Source organism: Orbicella faveolata, unplaced genomic scaffold (assembly GCF_042242905.1).
Source record: "Orbicella faveolata isolate gen_17 unplaced genomic scaffold, um_ofav_v1 contig_12, whole genome shotgun sequence".
Classification (NCBI taxonomy): domain Eukaryota; kingdom Metazoa; phylum Cnidaria; class Anthozoa; order Scleractinia; family Merulinidae; genus Orbicella; species Orbicella faveolata.
Genome location: NW_028301539.1, coordinates 27,116,586 through 27,137,382, shown reverse-complemented (window position 1 = coordinate 27,137,382; position 20,797 = coordinate 27,116,586). Strand labels below are relative to the sequence as shown.

Here is a 20,797-nt window from a genome sequence, read left to right as displayed (position 1 = left end):
TCACGCTAGTTGTAAGCTTACGCGTATGCTTAAGAATATAGCAAGAAAACTCTCTACTCTGGTATCGAGTTAATTTGTGAGTTTCTCAGACAATGTTTCATCATAACCAAAACCTGTTTTGATGGTTTCTTATTGTCTCTGCTTGTTTGGTGAGTTTGCAAAAGTTTTTGAAAGGAAAATCTGACGCGTACAATTAGCTCATTTGCATAGTGCATGCAGCTCGTGCACTTTCAAGTCCGAGTCGGTGTTCTCAATTGTCAACAAATCTTGACAAAGATTTCTTTCGTTATCTTTTGTGCTGAGATGCTGCAACAAATTTCACGAATGCAAAAAAGGCTACTAACATCATGTGTGTTTCTTCAACATAAGCATAGTGAAGTTTTACACTGCGAAAATGAAAATAGACAAGGAGTTTTGACAACTCGATCATCTAAATCGAAATCGTTATTCCTGGTTGATTAAAGAAAGCGTCATCGTAACTTTGCTGATTGTTTCTGCTTTATTCACATATTTTCAGCTTAGCTCTTAATATGTTCTCAAACATTTATCAATCTTAAACATATTTAAAAACTATAGAGCTATTGTTTGAGTTCGATGTACGCTTTCACACGAAAGTGCGGCGGAAGTACAATTTGTCATGTTTACTGACTGTACAAAACACGCATCGGCGGGCGCTCTCATTCATCGACAACAGAGAATTTACTGGATTTTTACACGAATAAAACTGAGCAGTATCTAAGGACGTAAAGTTACTAAGCCTTGATGAAACATCAAGCGTTGCTTACAATTCAAGCGAAACTCAAACTAGCAATTATTTTGTTTTACTTTTCGTTCCGATAGACTGAAAAATTCCTCGCAAGCGTGTGGCAAGAGGAGCTAGGAAACTATGAAGTCCTGAAGCTCAGCTATATCTAAATATATCCAGCTAGTTTTTTGCGGTGTAATGGAAAAGCTGTCAATCTTCAACATATGTGAAATTTAAAGTGGACTAATGTACAGCTCATGTAAAAGAAGCATCAGTCGGAACACAACTTGGTCAGCGATATATATAAGCTTACAGCGGAACATACCTAAATTCGACACTGTCTTACTTCACTCAAACTGGAGCAGCTTACGACGAAAATACTTAAGCAAAATTCCAACAGACGTAAACGCTTTGAGTTGTGGGGCAAAAACATGAAACATTTCGGAAATTTCGGACGCCATTTCCCCCGCGCGACATCCGCAAAAATCCTCGCAGCACGTACGCGCGTGTGCCGCAGGTGATGACGCAATTTGTTCTAAAAATAGAATTATTGTCCCATATCATGGGGACAACCCCAATACTTGAAATGGCGCGCGCTTACGGTCTCCGTCCCCGATTATGGCTCCTGTATCTGTATAGCTAATTTCTCCGAGAAAATAAAAAAATATATGAATAAATAAATAAATAAATAAATAAATAACTAACTACAAGTATAACTACAAGATCTAGCACGAGCTGGTGAGGTAATGATGGCGCAACCAAAGAAACTTTACGTTTCGATACTAGAAATAAAAAAAAGTATTTTACCACAATTGCTGCTAATCTCGCAATCTGATTGGCTAATTTGCCGTTATCGATAGATTCCGTAGCACGCTACTCGCGTCAATGTGTCGCGCAATGCCTTTTTCAGCTCGCGCTCTGAATAAAATATTTTCTTTGAAATTGATATTGTGGTAAAAAACAAATCGAGATGTGGTTTAGCGTGGTCTGTACTCTTGTCGACAACGAATACACGTCATTACTCTTTTCCCAAACATTTTTTTCTTACTGTTTCTGCATGTTGAGCGAGTTTGCAAAAGTTTTTGAAAGGAAAGCATTTTGACCACTGTGATGACGCGTACTCGTTGTCGGTAAGAGTACAGACCACGCTAAACCACATTCGATTTGTTAAATTAAATCTCCCCTTCTTTCCCTTGCAGTGTTTTCGTAAATAAACGGAAAATAATTTTCTCTAGTGTAATCTTTACTGCTTTTCTCTTGAGTTACAGAAACACTAATGAAAGTTTGGGAGAACTCAGAAAAGCTGTGGAAACACAGCATTTCTCGATCCCAAACTGTTCACACGTGTTTCTATTTAACAATTAGACTACGAGCCCGAGTTTTCAATGAGCGAAAATTTAAATAAGGGGTAGTCGACGATTTAACTATCACTCATGGAAAACTAAGGCGAGTGGTAATAGGTAAATTTTCAGGATCCCCAAAACAAAATATATCAAAGGTAACGAGCATTTCTTACCATTGAAGGATCACTTGATCTAGGGATAATACAAAATTTGCTGTTACGTTTGGTGGTCTTTGACCAGCGAGCTTGTCAATTTAGGCAATTTTCCGTCCTTGCAGCGCCCAAATTTAGGCGTTTTCCGGCTATGCTTGTTTTGAGCTCTAAAAAATTATTTTGACGTCTTTGGATTTACTCATGACCAAAGATAGTCCACTGAGAAATGTTTGAAGGAAAGCTTTTTCAGACCCGAAATGTAGTGAACAGCTTTTAGAGAGACTGCCACTTAATTCATCACGATTCGCAAACATACATGACGATTGCTATAAATGTTCAAAGGTTTCTTTAAACGAGCCAAGGTGCATGTGGTAGATTTGTAAATGAAATATCAGTGATATAATGTTAACATACGTGCTACAACACATCATTTTCTTCTGAATAGTGTATTTTTTTGTAGCTTCGTTCAACATACTGTGCATGTAAAATTAAGATGTGCTCAGTGGCCAAAGTAGCTTAAAGGAGCTCAATCACTATATTTTAAGTTATTCTGGTCACGTACAAAATTGCCTTTAAATTGAAGGAAACCTGAGAGGTACTTACCTTGATAATCTCTTGATAATATATTAATCTGGATTGATGAAAACAGTGTTAAAGAAATCGCACCCTGCTCCAAAGTAGACGATATAAAGGTGAATAGGAATGTCAATCTTTTCTTATTTTCCTCCACTCTCTTATCTTTCTTGTCTCGCCCTTCTCTCCATTTTTTTTTTATTTTTTCATCGCTTCGAGTGACTTTAAGGCCAAAAAGTGTTTGGCGTGGAGGCCGAGATGACATATTTTCGGGAGGGCTATAATTATAATTTTACAGTACAAATAATGCACTATTCAGAAGAAAATGATGCGTTGTATCACCGAAGTTCAACATAGTATCACTGATATTCCATTTGCGTTTCTTCCATGTCATGCAACTTGATTCATTTATGGCAAACTTTGTACATTTATATCAATCTTCATGTTCTTGATGACTTGACATGTCTTGATGTAAGAACCTTAATATTGGCAGAGGCTGAGTTCAAAAAGGTAAATTTATAATATCTTTCGAATGTTGATTGTGTGTTTTATGCATCTTGATGAACACAAAGTAGTCTTAGCCTTTAGTTTGTTTATATTATACTTTTTAGAATAAACCCGTCCAATAAAAAATTGGAGCAGAAGGCCGCAATAGCTGCTTTTGCGGTTATCAGCGGCTTGACACACAAACAAGGCGAAAGGGTCAATTCTGCATTGTATTGACCCTTTCACCTCGTTTGCATGCCTTTTAAAACAAAGGAGTATTTGACCGTAGACTCAACTGCAATAACAGCTATTCTGTAGACTGTATAACTACAAGATCTAGCACAAGCTGGCAACGTAATGATGGCGTAACCAAAGAAACTTTACGTTTGATAGTAGAAGTAAAAAAGTAATCTCCCCTACTTTCTCTCGCAGTGTTTTTCTAAATAAAAGGAAAACAATTTTCTCTAGTGTAATCTTTACTGCTTTCCTCTTGAGTTATAGAAACACTATTGAAAGTTTGGGAGGACTCAGAAAAGCTGTGGAAACACAACATTTCTCGATCCCAAACTGTCCACACGTGTTTCTATTTAACGATTAGACTACGAGCCCGAGTTTTCTATGAGCGAAAAGTCAATGAGTTGTAGTGGACGATTTAACTATCACTCATAGAAAACGAGGGCGAGTAGTCTAATTGTTTTAGTAGACACTCTAAAGGCGGATTCCAGCACAAAAACTACAATTTGTGTACTTTTAAGCCCAAAAATTAAGAGTAATTTTCAGTTTTAAGAGCAGCCGGCGCAAGAATTGTGTATCAGCGAATAGAAAACGATGGTTAAACCAATCAGATTCGCGGATTTGCTATAGTACACAGCCAAGGGGCTACTAAGACTCGTTAGAAACACACAAACCTATTTTCTGTTTCGCAGTCAGATATATCTAATTATGACATTATTGATCTTAATTTTTCGCATCTTAACGTATGTTTTTGCGAACTTCATTCATTTTTAGCCACTTTCATGTATTCATAGCTACCCTGTATCTAAATATATTTTTTTAATCTCAGTGTTTCTCGGCTCAGTGAATCTTGATGTTGATCTAGTATTATCACTCTTATTCTGTAAATAACTAATCTTCTTGTTACGGTCAGTTTTGACAAGCATATGGGCAGGGCCTATATCAGTCTAGTGTTTATATAAAGTTGTTGTTCTTTAGTCTAAGGCTAACTTGGTCTAATAACTTGCGAAAGACGTATTCAGGCAAAATGTTGGCGTCTAACACGCTTGTTGCAACTTTTGTCCTGTGTCTGCTTATTTCTTTTACAGAGATCAGTCAAGGATGTGAAAATCAATCAAACAGCGTAAATGAAGGTATGTTTGGCTTGAGTTATTATGAACGATTGATGTGTGTTTGGAGATCTTCAGTGTAGTTTTTTTCTAAACTGAACGTCTATTTCTTGTTTACACGCCATTTGTCTGTTGTGCGCGAAGAAGATTCCTCAAATTTTCGTTTTTTTTTTTTTTTTTTTTTTTTTGTCTGGTAATGAATCATTGTCTACATGTGCTTCAGATACCTTAACGCTGTTTAGCGATCACAAATTCAGAAACAAGCGTGATGGTTTGTATGAGTGCCAAGTTTCGTAGGTAGATCCAGCACGTTAGCATTATGACTTTTAGCATTGTTGGTATTGATGCGAACGCTAATTGTTGTGCTATATAGTAAAGTTTCGATGATAAATCCCCGGAGGGAAGTGGGGGGAGGGGGGTACTCCCAGAAATGTTGGATGGGAGTGTGCAGCCCACTCCCCAAAACCCGCACTCTATTTATGAACAAAATCTGCGAATTTTGCTACTCTATTTATGACCTGGCCAAAAATTCGATAGCCTATTTATGACCGTTGCGGCTGACGCAGTTGCTCTAAACATAAATTATGACTAGACTGTTAAAACCATACCCTATTTATCACCAAAATGGCCAAAATCGATACCCTATTTATGACAGAACGGCTGAAAAACCCTACCCTTTGGGGCCGCATATACCTATATAGCTCATATAACAGAGTACCCCCCGGGGATAAATCCTCGTCTTTGGTATTCTTGAAAAGTCCTTTTAGTGGGCTTATATTCGGAGGGGCATTTCAAGAGGTTGAGGTGTTACCGTAAGACCCCAATCAATGAGATTGACGTCTTACCGAAGGGAAATCCTACGTTTCGGAGATGTTTGGTCTCTAAACAGATACCTCATAGAAGGAGTGACTGACGCAGAATGACTGACGCTCAAAAATCACGGAAGATGTCTGAGGATTTTCACAGAAAATGTCGAATTCCGTTGGGTACATCAAATTTGATTTTTGGCGTGAATCGGAGTCACGAGTTATCTGCTCGCCTCTGATTGGTTTATACACAGTGGAATTGGGTGGGCTATATCCGTGAAACTATATATCCCTTTAATTACATGCAGACAAACTTGGATTGGTCTTGGTTTCAGTGACGCAGTCAGAGCTGACGTTTCGACTTACATTTGCACCCTCTCATAATTTCGATTGCATCAGGCAGCCCCATGTGATATTTTTAATAACTTCTTTTTCGAGGAACTCGATTATTGAAATGAAGCTCTTCTCAATGTTTTTTTTTTGTCTCCCCAGGTGACGGTGGTATTAGCTTAAAATCGATTTTACAAGTGGCCCAGCTTGTTCGCCAGGGTGTCAATCCCTGTTTGCCTAACTCAAAACACCATCATGATATTCCGCTTCCACCAGGAGTTATGTCTTCAGTTTGCAAGTACATAAGTAAGTCTTAAGTCAAGCCCATGGGCATAGTTTCTGGATGGAGGAGGTATATTATCCGAGGAATGTTTGCGTCAGAGCAAAAGTATAAAATTGCAGAACAACAGAGGTCAGAAACCTTCACTGGGCTTTGATTTAGTGGCTGGGCGCCTCGTTTCCGACCAATTTTTCCAAAATCAGCAACATCGTTGCTTAAGTTGTGTGAAAATTAGGTTTCTTTCAGTCTATGACTTTGATTAAGGATATGTACACCGCAATGCCACACTAGTCAACACTGGGGTAAATTTAATGTTAATTTTATTGTCGAGGCGAATTAATTTCAGTGTGTTTGTTTTGTCAGTGGTACTGGACTTGCATAAAAGAAAATGGAGTGAAAATTCTTTATTCTTGTGTTTTTTTCCTCAAATGTTCGCTTTTGCTTCTGGTAATTAATCGTTGTCTGCGTGTGTTTCAGATACCTTGAAGCTGTTTGGCGAACACAAATTCAGAAACAAGCGTGATGGTCTGTATGAGAACCCTCGGTTTAGTATGAAGTATAGCCATCACGTTAGCAGTATGGGTTTTATCATTGTCAATATTTATACGAACGCTAATTGCTGTGTTATATGGTAAAATTGCGATGATAAATCCTCGGCTTTGGTATTCTTGAGAAGGCCTTTTAGTGGGGTCATATTCGGAGGGGTGTTTCAAGAGGTTGAGGTGTTACTGTAAGGAATTCTTTCCCAATCGATGAGACTGGGGTCTTACCGAAGGGACATTCTGCCTTTCAGAAATGTTTGGTCTCTTAACGTCCTTAACGGATACCTCACGGAAAGAGTGACTGACGCAGAATGACTGACGCCCAAAAATCACTGAAGATGTCTAAGGATTTTCACAGAAAATGTCGAATTCCGTCCGGTACATCAAATTTGATCATGATTTGGCTTGAATCGGAGGCAAGAGTTATCTGCTCGCTTCTGATTGTTTTATACACAGTGGAATTGCGTGGGCTACATTCGTGAAACTATCTCTTTAATACATGGAGACAAACTTGAATTGGCCTGGGCTTCAGTGACATTTCGCCTGACATTTTCACCATCTCATAATTTCGATTGCATCATAAAGCCCCATGTAATATTTTTAATAACTTCTTTCTTCGAGGAACTCGATCATTGAAATGAAGCTCTTCTCAATGTCTTTTTTTGTCTCCCCAGGTGACCGTGATATTAGCTTAAAATCGATTTTACAAATCGCCCAGCGTTTTCGCCAGGGCGTCAACCCCTCTTTGCCTAACTCAAAGGACCATGATGGTGATGATGATGATGATTTCGAACTTTCACTAGGAGTTATAGCTGCCTTTTTCGATTACCTAAGTAAGTCTAAAGTCAAGCCCATGGGCATAGTTTCGGGATGGAGGAGGTATATTATCCGAGGAATGTTTGCGTCAGAGTAAAAGTATAAAATTGCAGAACAACAGAGGTCAGAAACCTTCACTGGGTTTTGATTTAGGGGCTGTGCGCCTCGTTTCCGACCAGCTTTTCCAAAATGTGTAACATCGTTGCTTAAGTTGTGGGAAAATTAGGTTTTTTTATCTATGACTTTTATTAAGAATATGTACATAACGCCACGCTAGGCAACACTAAGGTAAATTTAATTTTGATTTTATTGTAGAGGCGAATTAATCATTCTGTGTGTTTGTTTCGTGTTAGTTGATTAGATTACTGCACTCGCATAAAAGAAAGTGAAAGGAAAATTATTTGTTCTTCTTGCTGCGGACAGCCACCGTTAAAAGACGATATTCGTATTCTCGTTATTAGACTGGAACTAGCTTGGAAAGGAGGCTTATGCGGGGGAATATCATTAAAAAGAGTTAAATATCATACGCATTTGAAATGACGGATCAATATCAGCAGCTGGGCAAAGTCCCTTACGTAAAAAACTTATTTAAATTACTTAAAAGTCCCCTATGTAACTACAACAATTTAAACTGTTACAATTACTGTCAGGACCCCCTATACAGTTCTGTTGTCCTAAAAGTTCCAACTTCCCTAATAATTCTTAAAATTTTTCAAGATTCTTAAATGTCTTAGAGGTTCGAACTTTAAGAGTCCTTAAAGTTCGAACTTTAAGAGTCCTTAAAGTTCGAATTTTAACAGTCCTTAAAGTTCGAACTTTTAGAGTCCTTAAAGTTCGAACTTTAAGAGTCCTAAAAGTTCGAATTTTTAGAGTCCTAAAAGTTCGAACTTTAACAGTCCTTAAAGTTCGAACTTTTAGAGTCCTTAAAGTTCGAACTTTAACAGTCCTTAAAGTTCGAACTTTTAGAGTCCTTAAAGTTCGAACTTTAAGAGTGCTAAAAGTTCGAACTTTAAGAGGCCTTAAAGTTCGAACTTTAACAGTCCTAAAAGTTCGAACTTTAAGAGGCCTTCAAGTTCGAACTTTAACAGTTCTAAAAGTTTGAACTTTTAGAGTCCTTAAAGTTCGAACTTTAAGAGTGCTAAAAGTTCGAACTTTTAGAGGCCTTAAAGTTCGAACTTTAACAGTCCTAAAAGTTCGAACTTTAACAGTCCTAAAAGTTCGAACTTTAACAGTCCTAAAAGTTCGAACTTTTAGAGGCCTTAAATTTCGAACTTTAAGAGTCCTTTAATTTCGAACTTTAAGAGTAATAAAAGTTCGCACTTTAAGAGGACTAAAAGGACTAAACTTGTTCTATATCAGCACCGCTAGGACTCTTTAAAGTTGTGGAAGGCATCCGGCATAGCAACTAAAAATGGCTCTTAAAGATCTGATTCAGGCAAGTGTTCTGAAGTCAATCGGTGTAGTTGAATATCTGACTCAGTTAAATCTGACTGGCGGGTTCAATCACAAACGTATGCTTCCTTTCTCCCTCACCTCCCCCCACCACCTGTCCTCGCCCGAAATAAAAAAATTGACTTCTAATAGTGGGTCATTTGTGATAACAATGGGTTGACAGGCCTACACAACTCCTATCCACGTGTCATAGCCGCTTTGAGAGTTTTGCTCGAACTAGTATATCTTTGAGGATCTGCCCCTTTTGTATTGTACGATAGGGGGACTTTGAATATTTCGCTAAGCAATAATCCTGTTTTTAGGAGGACATTTCACCAGAGTAGAGCCGTTAGAGGTCATAGGTCTGCGTGGTTTCCGCTGCTATCCGCGTGTAATTTGTTGAGTTTGACACCTCTGTTTTTGGCCACGTGCTATTTTTTTAGCTCATTTGATTGCAAGATATGTTTTAAGCTCTCTAAATATTAGCTCTGGAGGGACAAAGTTTGAAATATTCCGTGAGCATGTTGGTTACTTGCATTTTGTATTATTACGCCGGGCCCGGCTGTTTGATTTACTGTTGCAAGTTATGCTGCTTGTTATCACGGGTGTCATATTTATCTTTGTCCGGCTTCGCCAGAGATAGCTGTAGCTTTCCTTGTTGAAAGCTATGAGTCTGTCTTAGAGAGACGTTCTTATGCTTCTTGCATCAATTTCATCGAGCTTTTTGTCCTTCCAGTTTGTTCGTTCTGGAACTGCAAATGTAGGTGTTCACGCGCAAGTCTGTGGACTTTTTTGCGTGTTGTTTGCGATATTGTGTGGTTTTATTCAGGCAAAAGCTCTGAATTTAGGAGTTCTTCCTATGCAGCATAACTTGCAACAGTAAATCAAACAGCCGGGCCCGGCGTAATAATACAAAATGCAAGTAACCAACATGCTCACGGAATATTTCAAACTTTGTCCCTCCAGAGCTAATATTTAGAGAGCTTAAAACATATCTTGCAATCAAATGAGCTAAAAAAATAGCACGTGGCCAAAAACAGAGGTGTCACACTCAACAAATTACACGCGGATAGCAGCGGAAACCACGCAGACCTATGACCTCTAACGGCTCTACTCTGGTGAAATGTCCTCCTAAAAACAGGATTATTGCTTAGCGAAATATTCAAAGATCCCCCTATCGTACAATACAAAAGGGGCAGATCCTCAAAGATATACTAGTTCGAGCAAAACTCTCAAAGCGGCTATGACACGTGGATAGGAGTTGTGTAGGCCTGTCAACCCATTGTTATCATTGCTGAGTTAAATAAACAGTTTCACCTCCTGTTACACGCTTTGCTGATACACCACCATATTGACTTAGTTTAACACAAACGGAGTGCCTGAATTACAAAATGACCCACTATTAGAAGTCAATTTTTTTATTTCGGGCGAGGACAGGTGGTGGGGGGAGGTGAGGGAGAAAGGAAGCATACGTTTGTGATTGAACCCGCCAGTCAGATTTAACTGAGTCAGATATTCAACTACACCGATTGACTTCAGAACACTTGCCTGAATCAGATCTTTAAGAGCCATTTTTAGTTGCTATGCCGGATGCCTTCCACAACTTTAAAGAGTCCTAGCGGTGCTGATATAGAACAAGTTTAGGATCAATATCAGCAGCTGGGCAAAGTCCCTTACGTAAAAAACTTATTTAAATTACTTAAAAGTCCCCTATGTAACTACAACAATTTAAACTGTTACAATTACTGTCAGGACCCCCTATACAGTTCTGTTGTCCTAAAAGTTCCAACTTCCCTAATAATTCTTAAAATTTTTCAAGATTCTTAAATGTCTTAGAGGTTCGAACTTTAAGAGTCCTTAAAGTTCGAACTTTAAGAGTCCTTAAAGTTCGAATTTTAACAGTCCTTAAAGTTCGAACTTTTAGAGTCCTTAAAGTTCGAACTTTAAGAGTCCTAAAAGTTCGAATTTTTAGAGTCCTAAAAGTTCGAACTTTAACAGTCCTTAAAGTTCGAACTTTTAGAGTCCTTAAAGTTCGAACTTTAACAGTCCTTAAAGTTCGAACTTTTAGAGTCCTTAAAGTTCGAACTTTAAGAGTGCTAAAAGTTCGAACTTTAAGAGGCCTTAAAGTTCGAACTTTAACAGTCCTAAAAGTTCGAACTTTAAGAGGCCTTCAAGTTCGAACTTTAACAGTTCTAAAAGTTTGAACTTTTAGAGTCCTTAAAGTTCGAACTTTAAGAGTGCTAAAAGTTCGAACTTTTAGAGGCCTTAAAGTTCGAACTTTAACAGTCCTAAAAGTTCGAACTTTAACAGTCCTAAAAGTTCGAACTTTAACAGTCCTAAAAGTTCGAACTTTTAGAGGCCTTAAATTTCGAACTTTAAGAGTCCTTTAATTTCGAACTTTAAGAGTAATAAAAGTTCGCACTTTAAGAGGACTAAAAGGACTAAACTTGTTCTATATCAGCACCGCTAGGACTCTTTAAAGTTGTGGAAGGCATCCGGCATAGCAACTAAAAATGGCTCTTAAAGATCTGATTCAGGCAAGTGTTCTGAAGTCAATCGGTGTAGTTGAATATCTGACTCAGTTAAATCTGACTGGCGGGTTCAATCACAAACGTATGCTTCCTTTCTCCCTCACCTCCCCCCACCACCTGTCCTCGCCCGAAATAAAAAAATTGACTTCTAATAGTGGGTCATTTGTGATAACAATGGGTTGACAGGCCTACACAACTCCTATCCACGTGTCATAGCCGCTTTGAGAGTTTTGCTCGAACTAGTATATCTTTGAGGATCTGCCCCTTTTGTATTGTACGATAGGGGGACTTTGAATATTTCGCTAAGCAATAATCCTGTTTTTAGGAGGACATTTCACCAGAGTAGAGCCGTTAGAGGTCATAGGTCTGCGTGGTTTCCGCTGCTATCCGCGTGTAATTTGTTGAGTTTGACACCTCTGTTTTTGGCCACGTGCTATTTTTTTAGCTCATTTGATTGCAAGATATGTTTTAAGCTCTCTAAATATTAGCTCTGGAGGGACAAAGTTTGAAATATTCCGTGAGCATGTTGGTTACTTGCATTTTGTATTATTACGCCGGGCCCGGCTGTTTGATTTACTGTTGCAAGTTATGCTGCTTGTTATCACGGGTGTCATATTTATCTTTGTCCGGCTTCGCCAGAGATAGCTGTAGCTTTCCTTGTTGAAAGCTATGAGTCTGTCTTAGAGAGACGTTCTTATGCTTCTTGCATCAATTTCATCGAGCTTTTTGTCCTTCCAGTTTGTTCGTTCTGGAACTGCAAATGTAGGTGTTCACGCGCAAGTCTGTGGACTTTTTTGCGTGTTGTTTGCGATATTGTGTGGTTTTATTCAGGCAAAAGCTCTGAATTTAGGAGTTCTTCCTATGCAGCATAACTTGCAACAGTAAATCAAACAGCCGGGCCCGGCGTAATAATACAAAATGCAAGTAACCAACATGCTCACGGAATATTTCAAACTTTGTCCCTCCAGAGCTAATATTTAGAGAGCTTAAAACATATCTTGCAATCAAATGAGCTAAAAAAATAGCACGTGGCCAAAAACAGAGGTGTCACACTCAACAAATTACACGCGGATAGCAGCGGAAACCACGCAGACCTATGACCTCTAACGGCTCTACTCTGGTGAAATGTCCTCCTAAAAACAGGATTATTGCTTAGCGAAATATTCAAAGATCCCCCTATCGTACAATACAAAAGGGGCAGATCCTCAAAGATATACTAGTTCGAGCAAAACTCTCAAAGCGGCTATGACACGTGGATAGGAGTTGTGTAGGCCTGTCAACCCATTGTTATCATTGCTGAGTTAAATAAACAGTTTCACCTCCTGTTACACGCTTTGCTGATACACCACCATATTGACTTAGTTTAACACAAACGGAGTGCCTGAATTACAAAATGACCCACTATTAGAAGTCAATTTTTTTATTTCGGGCGAGGACAGGTGGTGGGGGGAGGTGAGGGAGAAAGGAAGCATACGTTTGTGATTGAACCCGCCAGTCAGATTTAACTGAGTCAGATATTCAACTACACCGATTGACTTCAGAACACTTGCCTGAATCAGATCTTTAAGAGCCATTTTTAGTTGCTATGCCGGATGCCTTCCACAACTTTAAAGAGTCCTAGCGGTGCTGATATAGAACAAGTTTAGTCCTTTTAGTCCTCTTAAAGTGCGAACTTTTATTACTCTTAAAGTTCGAAATTAAAGGACTCTTAAAGTTCGAAATTTAAGGCCTCTAAAAGTTCGAACTTTTAGGACTGTTAAAGTTCGAACTTTTAGGACTGTTAAAGTTCGAACTTTAAGGCCTCTAAAAGTTCGAACTTTTAGCACTCTTAAAGTTCGAACTTTAAGGACTCTAAAAGTTCAAACTTTTAGGACTGTTAAAGTTCGAACTTGAAGGCCTCTTAAAGTTCGAACTTTTAGGACTGTTAAAGTTCGAGCTTTAAGGCCTCTTAAAGTTCGAACTTTTAGCACTCTTAAAGTTCGAACTTTAAGGACTCTAAAAGTTCGAACTTTAAGGACTGTTAAAGTTCGAACTTTAAGGACTCTAAAAGTTCGAACTTTAAGGACTGTTAAAGTTCGAACTTTTAGGACTCTAAAAATTCGAACTTTTAGGACTCTTAAAGTTCGAACTTTAAGGACTCTAAAAGTTCGAACTTTAAGGACTGTTAAAATTCGAACTTTAAGGACTCTTAAAGTTCGAACCTCTAAGACATTTAAGAATCTTGAAAAATTTTAAGAATTATTAGGGAAGTTGGAACTTTTAGGACAACAGAACTGTATAGGGGGTCCTGACAGTAATTGTAACAGTTTAAATTGTTGTAGTTACATAGGGGACTTTTAAGTAATTTAAATAAGTTTTTTACGTAAGGGACTTTGCCCAGCTGCTGATATTGATCCCAAGTTTAGTCCTTTTAGTCCTCTTAAAGTGCGAACTTTTATTACTCTTAAAGTTCGAAATTAAAGGACTCTTAAAGTTCGAAATTTAAGGCCTCTAAAAGTTCGAACTTTTAGGACTGTTAAAGTTCGAACTTTTAGGACTGTTAAAGTTCGAACTTTAAGGCCTCTAAAAGTTCGAACTTTTAGCACTCTTAAAGTTCGAACTTTAAGGACTCTAAAAGTTCAAACTTTTAGGACTGTTAAAGTTCGAACTTGAAGGCCTCTTAAAGTTCGAACTTTTAGGACTGTTAAAGTTCGAGCTTTAAGGCCTCTTAAAGTTCGAACTTTTAGCACTCTTAAAGTTCGAACTTTAAGGACTCTAAAAGTTCGAACTTTAAGGACTGTTAAAGTTCGAACTTTAAGGACTCTAAAAGTTCGAACTTTAAGGACTGTTAAAGTTCGAACTTTTAGGACTCTAAAAATTCGAACTTTTAGGACTCTTAAAGTTCGAACTTTAAGGACTCTAAAAGTTCGAACTTTAAGGACTGTTAAAATTCGAACTTTAAGGACTCTTAAAGTTCGAACCTCTAAGACATTTAAGAATCTTGAAAAATTTTAAGAATTATTAGGGAAGTTGGAACTTTTAGGACAACAGAACTGTATAGGGGGTCCTGACAGTAATTGTAACAGTTTAAATTGTTGTAGTTACATAGGGGACTTTTAAGTAATTTAAATAAGTTTTTTACGTAAGGGACTTTGCCCAGCTGCTGATATTGATCCGAAATGACTACCCGCATTAGCCTCAATTGCAAGCTAGTTTCAGTCCAATACCGGGAATACGAACTAAATGGCCAATTGATTTGCTCGCGTACTGGTCTCGCTGTGCGGATGATGGGGTGATGGGCTAGTCAAGAGTAAAGATGTAACTTTTTTGAACAACTCGGTATTTTAGACTACTGCAACTGAGGGAAAGAAGATATAGCAGTTTTAAAATGAAGTGGACAGATTCTGGTCGACAAACTAAACAGTCAGAGATACCATAGAAATATCACGGTAGTTGTTCAGTATGAATTGAATCGTCTGCTTTACCTTCAGTTTACATTCCCCTTTAAGAACCAGCTGTGGACCGTGATTATGCAAAACAGATTTATACATTAATTTCGTCTACTTCACATTTAGGATTACTTGAATATTCTTTACGACCAAGACAAACACGACACCGTGACTAAAGCACCACTGCTTGCTAATATTTTCTGTCCTTTCTTGTTGTAGCTTCGTCGCCATGGCTATGGACATCTCCGTCCGCAGTGGGTAAGAAATAGTACATTTTCACCGAAATAGAGATCGAGTTGCAATAGAACGTCTAAAGAATGATGCAGTGGCTCTGGGTTTTAAATTCTCCGACTGGTAAATAAACCTAGGCCTCATGCAAGGAGCGAAAATCAATCCGAGGAGACATGTTGCTCGTTTCAACATTTCAGCAGGAACGAGAGAACCAAATGTGACTTTGAATACACGTATTTCTCTACCCTTGCAGCTTTGTTTCTGTTACGCATCGGTTATTAAATTATTCGCATACTGATTGGTAGATTACAGTATCAGGGATAGGCTCGATCTCCGGCCGCTGTTCGGGAAACGAGCCCGAACGCGAGAGAGCGGCGGTAAACGAGCCTATATCAGGGGTAGATTATTAGATTATTCGGGGTGCGTAGGCGCTTCAGATTACAGAAAAATCATATAGCACAGACTTCATAAAGAAACCTCGACTCCTGCATTGTTGGAAGTAGAATAAAGAATATCGAACAGCTAAAACTCATGCACCCCTTCCCCACTCATGAATAATCTAATTGTCGGCCCTGCCATTGAGTTTGCTATGATTAGCTTGAATAAAAATTTGTCGCACTCGACATTTTTAGTTCTCAGCTAGAATTTTGTCTTTCGTACATTGACAATTCTTCACCTTCAACTGTCTTTCATCGCTAGGGAAAGAGGAGTGTGGCACGAAAAAGGCCGGTTCAAGAATTGTAGGGGGCACAGACGCGCAACCAGGGTCTTGGCCGTGGCAAGTGTTATTGGCCAATAAGGCGTTTGAGGGCAGTGTTTTGTGTGGAGGATCCATTCTTACCTCGCACTGGGTCGTTACCGCGGCTCACTGTTTTAATAACGGAAAAGATCCCGCGTCTTTTACCCTGACCGTAGGTAAGGACACAGTTCTCCATCGCACTGTAATGTCATGATATAACATCATAATATTTTTCAAGCGTTTTTAAAGAGCCGTTTCACTTGAAAGGTTTAGATATATATGTATATATTCTGCAAGTACTTTCTACAGCTTCTTTGAACGTAGACCATGAAAAGTAGCAGAATATCTTTTTAATCTATCCTTGACAGCATTTAATATCCCTTTTGTGGACTGAAAGACTTTTCCACGTTTCAGAGTTATTAACAGACAAAAAATCGAAGGCTTAAAGCTTAAACGCGAGTCTTGAAATATCCCCATTTATGGCTCTATTCTATGGATTAAATTTGTTTTCTAACAACACGTTCATCTGTGTAACAGGTGAATATGATCGTAGTAAAGCGGACGGAACCGAGCAAGTTATCCCAATTGACCAAATCTTCACACATCCTGATTATAAACCGCAAGAGACTGGCTACGACTATGACGTGGCATTGATCAAACTGAAGGAACCGATCACGTTTAACGATGACGTAAGACCTGTATGTCTGCCCACCATGGATTTCCCTCCTGGAACTAATTGCTATGTCACTGGATGGGGCGCTACACGAGAGGGGGGAAATGTTGCACAGGTAAATATGACTTGTATTCACCATATTCATGATAAGGGTGAGTAAAATCCACAAATGAGTTGAGCTGGAAGAGACATTCATTCATTGCGCAAGGTATGAACACGGAATAAGACTATAAAAGCTATGACAATTTTTTTAGATTTTGCAGCAAGCCCAAGTTCCTCTTGTACCACGTGACACTTGTCAGCTAGCATACAGCGACCTCCAATTGTCCATTACGGAACGCATGCGCTGTGCAGGTTTCTCTCAGGGAGGAGTTGATGCATGTACAGGAGACAGTGGAGGACCACTGGTCTGTCCAAGCAATAACAAGTGGTATCTTGTGGGTATCGTCAGCTGGGGCTTTGGTTGTGCGCGTCCGAATAGATTCGGAGTGTATTCTGACGTGTTGGTTCTTAAGTCCTGGGCGCAGGAAACAATGAATCCAAACCCAAGTCCACAACTGTAGAGGGCAGTAAAGAGATTGAAATTGTCGGTTGAAGAATAGCTCTTGTTTCACGGAAAATAAAAGAGTCACGACAAACTAATAAAAATAACCTCCTGTAAAGGTAAATTGTTCGTGTAAATCACGGTTTGGGTCACATTTCCCGAGAAAATGTTATATTTGACGATAAAATAACTCCTAAATAACGTAATCCTGTAAGACTGATGCATTATATATAAGCAATAAAAGACGGAATGTAAAGTATATTCATTTGTAATCATTTTTATACTTGTAGTCGACTCGTTCGTCTAAATTTCAGGCTCCTTCAAGTTTTCTCAGTTTTCTATTTCCAGTTTTCTTTTTCCTTAAAATCTGCTCCCGAATGTCGTCCTCAGATATCCTCGATGCAGGCCTAGACAGATTCCGCTCAAAAAAATGTTAATAAGTTGCTGAAAAATATCCCCAAAGGTTGCTCAAAAGTTGCTTATAATGGCAAAAGTTGCTTAAAAATTTTTTATAGTTGCTTGCGTTTTGGTGATTTTTGGACTGCACATGTTTCTGAACAGTGCTTCTCTTGACTGCAAGCGTTTCGTGGCACGCTTTGCACCGCAATTGGCCAGTGACACACATGAGATGCTGACCAGGATATTTCTTGATTCGGTCATAAACAGAGGTTTTGCTCATCTGCTTTTGCATCTGACTTGACTTGTATTTGCCTTTGTTCTCGACTAATTAACGCTTTCGGGAGATGGAAACCCTATCAGGCTTAGAAAGCTCTGCACCATTTTCAATTGCAGCCTCAGTGGATTGGATCTCTTTAATGTTGTCAGAAGAAAGCGCCTTGCCGTCCGCCCTTTTTGAGCTAGTTTTACCATATTTGGAAAATTACCACAGGATACCCATTCTGGAAATGGAGTTACATCCGGCATATCCATTCTTGTGAATTCTTGTGAATTTCCAAAGAAAACGTGTTAAAATATCAATTACTTATATATGAATGTGATTTCGAAATAGCGGAAAATATGCCAAAAATATGCTAGCTTTTAGAAAAATGCTGTAAAGTTGCTCACTCTCCGAAAAGTTGCTCAAAATCGTGAAAGTGTCTCAAAAGTTGCCGAGCAGAATCTGTCTAGGTCTACCTCGGTGAGCATGCAGGACTTGATCTGGAAACTGTACTTGTTCACTCCATTGAATCAATGTCAGTCTGCTATCGTCCAAACCAAGGTCGAAATGTTTCATATATATATATGAGTATATTGGCGAGTTGGGGCAAAATTTCCCATTTCATTTAAATTTCTATTCGCAGAAGCATGCCCCTTTTCAATACTGTATGAGCAACTTTTCTAGTCGTTAGGTTTATTGTTTTTTTAGATGTCCTACCGTGCCGTAGCTAGTAAAAGACAAACCGAGGCACCTCCCTAACTCGTTTTTTTTTCCGTTTTTGTTAATAAATCATCATAAACACCCACAATGGCTTGTGTCAAGCTCACCCAAGTGGACCCAGCGCTTAGAGATTGGTGTCTAGTGACGTCACTTCGGGAGCGAAGAGGAGACTCTTTTGTTTCTAGTCTCTTTGTCGGAACATCCTCTTTTCATTTTCAGCTGACCAAAGGGGCACGTTTTTGGCTCTATGTGGTTATTTCGTAACTTTTTTTGGTACGATCGTTATGGAACGAAATGTTTGTTCGCTTTTGCCAAACTTATCCTTTTGTGCCTCATTTATGTGTTAAGCTAATACCGTTCCGTTGTCAAACAAAACAAAGTAACGATGGCATTATATTAGGAGAACGCTATCGACATTGGTTAGAATCCTCGCTAGCCAATACAATCTCTTCAGTCAATGATTTTATCCAAGGAAAAATGGTCTCTTATTTTATCTCGTTAAGCACACCGCTCATCATTTCCATATCGGTAGTGGCATACCAACTGAAGGTGCAGATATGCACAAAGAGTTTGAGACCTTGTTTTTTTTTTTTTGTTTGTTTCAAAAATCTAAGAAAGAACGTTGTTCGTCAAAACGTTTAGATGCACAAGAATTCCTTATAATAGTAGAATGCAGCAAACGAAATAAAGCACAAAAAACAGACTTTGGAGCAACTGCTGAATATCCTGCCACTATTGTCCTCGATTCTACTTGTGCACATATTTTTAAAGAACAAGAAATGCGCATGAATGAATTAGGTCATGTAGCAGGGTATTCTACAGTTAAACACAGACTTTCTACAGTCGTTAAATGAACTCGACAGTCTCCAAATGTGCTCTATGACGAATTAAAGCTCCGGCTTAATTCGTATTACACTTTGTGGTGTTACGCTTTTGCACTGGTGTTACACTTGAACTGCACTGCTCTTAGCCAATGAGAATCGAGCGATTTTTTCATGTATGTTATTAGTATAAGTAATCGTATGAATGCGAGTGTGATTAAGGATTTACACCACGAGTGATATTTAAATATTCTCTCAAAGTTACACTCGCCTTTAGGTAAAAGAATTTTCAAATATCACGGGCAGTGTAAATCCTTAATTTCTAGCGCTCGAGCTTTCATACGATTACTCATTTATTATATGAGTGAGAAAATTGCGAATGCGCGCGCGTTAATTTGCACGCAGCGCAAATTAAGAATTAACGATAAATTGGCCTTCTCTCAGCCAATAACAAAGAAGTAATTTTGTTATTAAGTAATGATATAATAAACTCTGTAACGTTGGGCTATTTCTAATCGGCCTGGAAGAGTTAAAGTTTTTCTTTCTCGTTCTTTTTAGCTCGTAGACGAACTAAATCTAAATATATTCTCACTGGCCTATATTTTGGAGGGGACAGCTTATTGTCAGAAGGGTTTTGGCGTCTGGAGGTTGAAGTGGTTATTTTCGCGAAGGGATATTGTCTGAATTTCACATACGAGTATGCTGAAGCAACTACAAATATGATACCTGCGGCTTTCTAGTAGAAAGTGACCTCTTGTATCCCGTATCATAATGTCACTGAAGTTGGTTCATTAAGCAACCTTTGTTAACCTTTATTCACTGTAGCAATATCTTGAAGTACTTTTGTATGAATTATCATCAGACTTGATGTTGACTGTACCTGGATTTCGACCGAGCTATGTCACTCTTTGTTGTGTTTATGATGATAATGTAATAGGGGGCACTAATAAGAACGTCTGAATTTTACAATTTGCCTTGTTTTGCCGAGTGATCTCAGTTACGTACTTAACTAACACTAATATCAAACAGTTTGTTTGCCTGATGCAACAAAAGTATATTTTATACTGGCAACATATTATGCAAAACTCAAATAAACTAGAATTGTTTGAACACTTTTAAAAATTATACACCCTCCTCAATAATTTCGCTTTAGTGTATCTGTAGTCTCTCGTCGTAACTGTTGTTAATTATTATTTGTAATATCGTTAGTTTATTAGTTGTCTTTAGTCATCGTTGTCAATTTTAGTCTCTTTAGTTCTCTTGTTACCTTCAGTTGTATTTAGTTGTACCTAGTTGTATATAAATAACTCGTCCAAACATGACCCGCCTAGATTAGCTCAGCTATCCGCGGGCATGTTACAATTGTAATTTTAATTTCATAACAAATAAAATGTATGTATGTATGTATGTATGTAAAGCGAAAAAAAAAAAAACTAGTGAAATTTGGGATAAGCAATCACAAACTACGAAAGCACTGGTAGAGCACTACACCGGTATCGCAAATATCTGATCTTTCACATATTCAATTGTATTCTTCACGATCTTCTGGTATATTAAGAACCCACAAAGCAATCAGTTCCCAGTTGGCTTGATAGCCCAGTTGGT

At 38.5% G+C, this 20,797-nt stretch overlaps 1 protein-coding gene across 1 annotated transcript; it reads left to right on the top strand.

Annotated features, from left to right (window-relative positions):
- Nucleotides 1-4,560: 4,560 nt before the first annotated feature.
- On the top strand, nucleotides 4,561-17,254 carry LOC110062938 (serine protease 33-like). The gene is made up of 9 exons (XM_089281431.1): nucleotides 4,561-4,666; nucleotides 4,866-4,913; nucleotides 5,941-6,084; nucleotides 6,536-6,634; nucleotides 7,275-7,433; nucleotides 15,026-15,064; nucleotides 15,737-15,952; nucleotides 16,314-16,564; nucleotides 16,704-17,254. The coding sequence occupies exons 1-9, from the start codon at nucleotides 4,561-4,563 to the stop codon at nucleotides 17,010-17,012; spliced, it is 1,371 nt and encodes a 456-aa protein (XP_089137557.1). The 3' UTR covers nucleotides 17,013-17,254.
- Nucleotides 17,255-20,797: the final 3,543 nt, after the last annotated feature.